Consider the following 5,263-nt stretch of genomic DNA (forward strand, 5'->3'; position numbering starts at 1 on the left):
TATTCTTAAATATTTCATATATTTTTCCTGTTAATGAAAGGAATACAACTGGATCAGATCACTTGTAACACAACAGCTTACTCATGATCTTGTTAAAATCTCATGCAAAGTGTTGAGTCATTAGCAGAAGATATCAACTTCCTCTATCCATTTGAACAGTTGGTAAATCATTCAAAACTGTAGATAGTTCCAAGGTTTATTTGACACCTTCTCTAACCTCATATATTGATTAAACCACATATCCCTTCTCAAAGACTGTAACCTCGGCACTCGCACTGGACCCATACATTCTCACTCACTACCAATAAATGCAACACCAAATTGTTGGTGAAAATTGGTTGCTGCTCATTTATTAACAAATTTGTTTAAACATTCAACTACTTAACTCTCCTTCCCCCCCCCCCACCCCATGCTGCCTGATGGCCTTAAATACCCACCTCCTAAATTAGAAGGCTACAAGGTGCCTTTCTACCTCTCACAACCACAGCTGTTAATGCTTTAATTAACTTTGAGATGGGCCTTGTGGTGACGCCAAGACCTTGCCTTGGGTTAGCATAATATCACCATCCATCCCTTGTCCTTTAGCCCCATACTCCATTTCTTCCTTTCACCTTTTTCATAATGGCCTCCTGGCTTGACCCCATTACTGCATAACTGTGACCCTAATCACCACCACAACCCTCTTGGCATCCTTCCCCCTCCTCCTACTGCCCTAGGGCAGGCAGGAACTGCTCAGCCAGGCTCCGATCCTGAAGCCCTTTGTCTACTTCCTTTCCTCCCAACCTTCCCACCTTCTCCCTATCTCTAGTTCCCCTCTTCCAATCACATTCATCTTTCTTCTTTCCCCCTTCCCTTCTTCCCCTTCTCTCTCCATCCGGTTGCCACATGCCCCTGCTCCACTGATCATTAATCTACCAGGAATCTGATTTTTCTTCTGGTCACCTCTTTACTCATACCTCCCCCAGTCCCCAAACCTTCATATTACTGGCTCCTTTCTTCTCAGTATCTTCCATCTCCCCTTCCCTATCTTACCCCCCCCCCTCCTTTTTATGTTAGGGTCCAATCTCTGCCAAGGTTAATAACCTTCTGGTAACTCCAGGGGTCCTCAAATATTCACTAAAATGATTCCTCCAAAGTACTATCTTGCAGTGTTTTGCACTGAGGAAAGAACAGACACAAATGTAAGGCATCAAACTACCAGCACTTCAGAAAATAATTAGAGCTTAAGAGCTCTAGTACAAGAACTGTGCCATCTTTATAACTGCACCAATCTTGCTTTGAAATTAACTCTGAATGGCGAATTACATTTGTTACAGGTCCAAGGATAACATACACAACACATTTGTCACTAGGGCGTCTTTTTACTAAGGTGCACTAGTCATTTTAGCACACGCTAAACGCTAATGCGTCCATTATAGTCCATGGACGCGTTAGCATTTAGCGCACACTAATATTTAGCATGCGCTAAAACGGCTAGCGTGCCTTAGTAAAAGGACCCCCTAGATGATCCATAGTGATGAGAGAGTTCCTAGAAAATAGTGGGTGCATTAGATTTTTTGTCAATAATTATGGCACGTTTTAAATGTCTGTGTTACACCAATGCAACTTACTCTAGATCTAAGAACTTGCATGGGAGTTTAGAACAGGTAGCATTTTAACATAAGTATATAGGGGAAACAAAGATTCTAGAATGTTCCTGTCAATAATAGTTTAAATTGCCCAGGTCCATCCCTCTAGAGCTGCTATTCGGCAGTATTTTCTCTTTTCTATAGAATAGGCAAGGTATTTGTATAAATGTACATGCTTTGTTTAGAACTTCACAATAGACTTCTAATCAGCAACTCGTACGACTAACATGCAGCCCCCTTGCACAACTTAATCTAAGTATAATTATTTATTTGGTTTTATATCCCATCCTCCCAGGAGAGCTCAGAATGGGTTAAAAGTTTACTTACATAACAAAGCTTGGTACAATATGACACAACAAACGTGGCACAGTGTGACACAGCATGACAAGCACTGTACAACAAACATAGGATGGCAGCTTAGCATGGCAGACATAGTCATATGTGCAAGTATAGTACAGTATGATAAGTGTAGTATTGCAAGCATGGCAAACAAAGTACGGCAGACATAGGACTCCTTTTATCAAGACGCGCTAGCGGGGTTAACGAGCGTGACATTTCATCACGGGTTAACTCCCACGCTTGCCTAAAAACTAACGCCTGCTCAAGGGAGGCGTTAGCGGCTAACGCGGCCGGCGGTTTTTTGCGTGGTATTACACATGTTAAACTGCTAGCGCGGCTTGATAAAAAGAGCCCATAGTATTATACATGGTGAACATAGTATTATATATATATATATATAAACATAGCATAGCAGACAAAGCATAGTAAACCTAGTATTATGTATACAAATGTAGCAAGGCGTATCTAGTGTATCGGCCGCTGGAAGAAGATGACGAAGGGAACCTCGTCTTTCGGTAAACGCCGCAACAAGACGCACACTTTGTGCCGTCGGTGTGGATCCAAGGCTTACCATCTCCAGAAGTCTACCTGTGGTAAATGTGGATATCCAGCCAAGCGCAAAAGAAAGTATAATTGGAGTGCTAAAGCCAAAAGGCGCAATACCACGGGTACTGGCCGCATGAGGCACCTGAAAGTTGTCTACCGCAGATTCAGGAATGGATTCGGTGAGGGAACAACACCCAAACCTAAGAGAGCAGCTGTAGCAGCATCCAGTTCTTCTTAAAGAATGTGTTTTTTGGGGGTCAAAATAAATAAAATAAAAAAACAAATGTAGCAAGGCAAACATAGATTGGCAAAACAGTATGCAAAATGTGGATAACCTAGTATGACATGACAGTATGGCACTCAACCTGGTAGACATGGTGGACATGGGATAGCAATTATTGTGTAGTGGATAGAGCACGTTAATTTGTAGCATGGTAGACAAGTAATGGCATATATAGTAAGAAAGATACAATGTATAGTAGAGTAGGAGAAAAAGGTGATAGCATGACAAAGACACGGTGACTTAGTAGGGTAGATGGGCCATATAAAGTGTGACAGTTCTTGGAATGGTGGGCAAGGTGCATCAACGTTTGAGATTTGTGACAGCAGAGGTCTGGTTCTCTTCTTTGTTAGGTTTGGGATTTGGGTAGGTGCACTCTAAGATGGTCATGGGAAGAGTTGGGTTTTTATTGCCTTCCTGAATATCAGTAAACCTAATGATTTTATGTAGGTGGGTAGTTTGTTCAGAAGCACGGCAGGTAGTAGAAGTATAATCTTTTTTGTGCAGTCTCAAGGTGATTCTGAGGGTGTGCATAATCATTTTTCTTGTGAGCGTAGCAGTTGACTTGGGATGTAGGGTAGTAGTTTGTTCACCAAATAGGCCAGTATCTTGTCATGGAAGAGTTTGTAGGCCATTACTAGGCCTTTGAATATACATCATTTGTCGATTGGCAGCCAATGGGCAGCATGCAGTGTTGGGGAGATTGGGTCTCGTATGTGAAGGTTCTTCAAGAGTCTGATAGTGGCATTTTGCACTCATTGTAGTCAATGGGTGTTTTTGTAGTAAGCCCATTTAGGAGCATGTTACAGTAGGCCATATGGGAAAGGACGAAAGCATATAGTAGTTGAGCAGAGTTCAGCTCTGAGAAGTACTGTCTGATTTTCCGTAGCTGCCAGAGGTAGTAGAACGAGGCAGATACTACTTGGAAGATATTGTCAGATAGCAAAAAATCACCATCAAGGATCACCTTCAGACTGTGTACTTTGTCTTTGGCCATCAGGGTGGCATATTCCCAGGATACCGACGGGCATGCGAGTTCGGTTTCATCTCTTCTTATCCAGAGTTGTTTGGTTTTCGCTGTGTTTAGTTGCAGCTTGTTTTGGGTCATCCAGGTTTTTATTTCTGAAAGGTAGTCATGTAGTTTTGAGTTTTGAGTGTCCTGGTTCAAGTCTAGTGGTAGGTACAGCTATATGTTATCAGCGAATGAGTGGAACTTTATTTGGTATTTTAAGGCAATGTCTATCACCACTCTGATATAAAGGTTGAAAAGCAAAGGGGACAGGAAGGCGCCCTGCAGTACTGTATATTTTATCAGTAGGACAATTTGGGTCCTATGGTTCAAGAACAATGAGAACCATTGGAGCACTTGATCCTTTATTCCAATGGTTGAGAGTCTGGCAAGGAAGCAGTGGTGGTCAATGGTATCAAAGGAGGCTAGAAGAACCAGTACTTCATCACTCCTTTTGTCTAGTATGTTCCAGCAGTCATCAATAATGTATGCTAGGACCGTTTCCTTAATGTGGAATTTTCTGATTGGTAAGAGGAGAGGGTATTCTGTCTGTCAACAAAGACTAGGAATTGTGATAGTACAGTCTTTCAAGGATCTTGGAGACAAAGGGGAGGTTGGAGACCAGTCTGTAGTTGACAGATTCATTTGGATCAAGTGTCATTTTTTTAAGATCAGTCTGCTGATTTCCAACTTTGTGGTACTACTCCCGATTGCAGGGAGGAATTAATTAGTGGTAAGATCAATTTGATGGATCCAGAGGGTCATAGGGCAGTGATCATTTTTGCTAAATCATGAGTTGCCAGAGCAAGGCAATTGAGGGTTTGGGTTCTGGGTTCTCTCATAGAGTGTGTGGGGGGTCATTCTGGGTGCTTGCTGGGATATAGAAGAACACCAGATTCATCTGGTTTGATATAACATTAGCTGAGCTGATGTCACCTGCTGATAATATTTATTGAATGATGGTGTGAGTAAAATGGGGGGGGGGCAGAAGGTAAGGGGAATATATGAGGTGTTGTCAAGGGTCTGTAGAATAAGGATTGACAAGTTTATAAGAGGAGGTAAGAAAGGGTTAATAGACAGAGCTTGAAAGAAAGAAAAATGATTAGGGAGGTTTCTAAGGTGATGGGGTGGAGCAGTCACGTGATTGTTTGGATGTTGTGGCAGGCTGTAGTTAATTCTGTGAGGAAAGGAGAACAGTAGAGTAGTATCTTTAGGAAAAGATTATCCCTCCCTCCTTCCCATTTGTGCTGGTGTTATGTTTTGTGTCAGTGTTGTGGGGTGGGGTGGGGGGTGTACAGGTTATATGTCGACTTGAGTGGGTTTGGTGGAGCTTATGGGGTTGGGGGGAGGTGGTTACAGCTTTGGGTGGGGCGGAAAATGGGGTTTGGCCCAGTTGGATCTGGGAGATGAGCAGTTAATATGAGTTCACTCTCAATAACTACATTTCCCTGTATTACCATA

At 42.4% G+C, this 5,263-nt stretch overlaps 1 protein-coding gene across 1 annotated transcript; it reads left to right on the top strand.

The window, feature by feature from the left end:
• The first annotated feature begins 2,436 nt into the window (after window positions 1–2,436).
• LOC117361420 (60S ribosomal protein L37-like) lies at window positions 2,437–2,766 on the top strand. Its single transcript, XM_033946724.1, has one exon. The coding sequence runs from the start codon at window positions 2,458–2,460 to the stop codon at window positions 2,749–2,751; it is 294 nt and encodes a 97-aa protein (XP_033802615.1). The 5' UTR covers window positions 2,437–2,457; the 3' UTR covers window positions 2,752–2,766.
• Window positions 2,767–5,263: the final 2,497 nt, after the last annotated feature.

Source organism: Geotrypetes seraphini, chromosome 5 (genome assembly GCF_902459505.1).
Source record: "Geotrypetes seraphini chromosome 5, aGeoSer1.1, whole genome shotgun sequence".
In the NCBI taxonomy this organism is placed as follows: domain Eukaryota; kingdom Metazoa; phylum Chordata; class Amphibia; order Gymnophiona; family Dermophiidae; genus Geotrypetes; species Geotrypetes seraphini.

What these genes read in the sequence shown, in the direction of transcription:
- LOC117361420 (XM_033946724.1), top strand. Translation starts at nt 2,458, where the DNA reads ATGACGAAGGGAACCTCGTCTTTCGGTAAACGCCGCAACAAGACGCAC.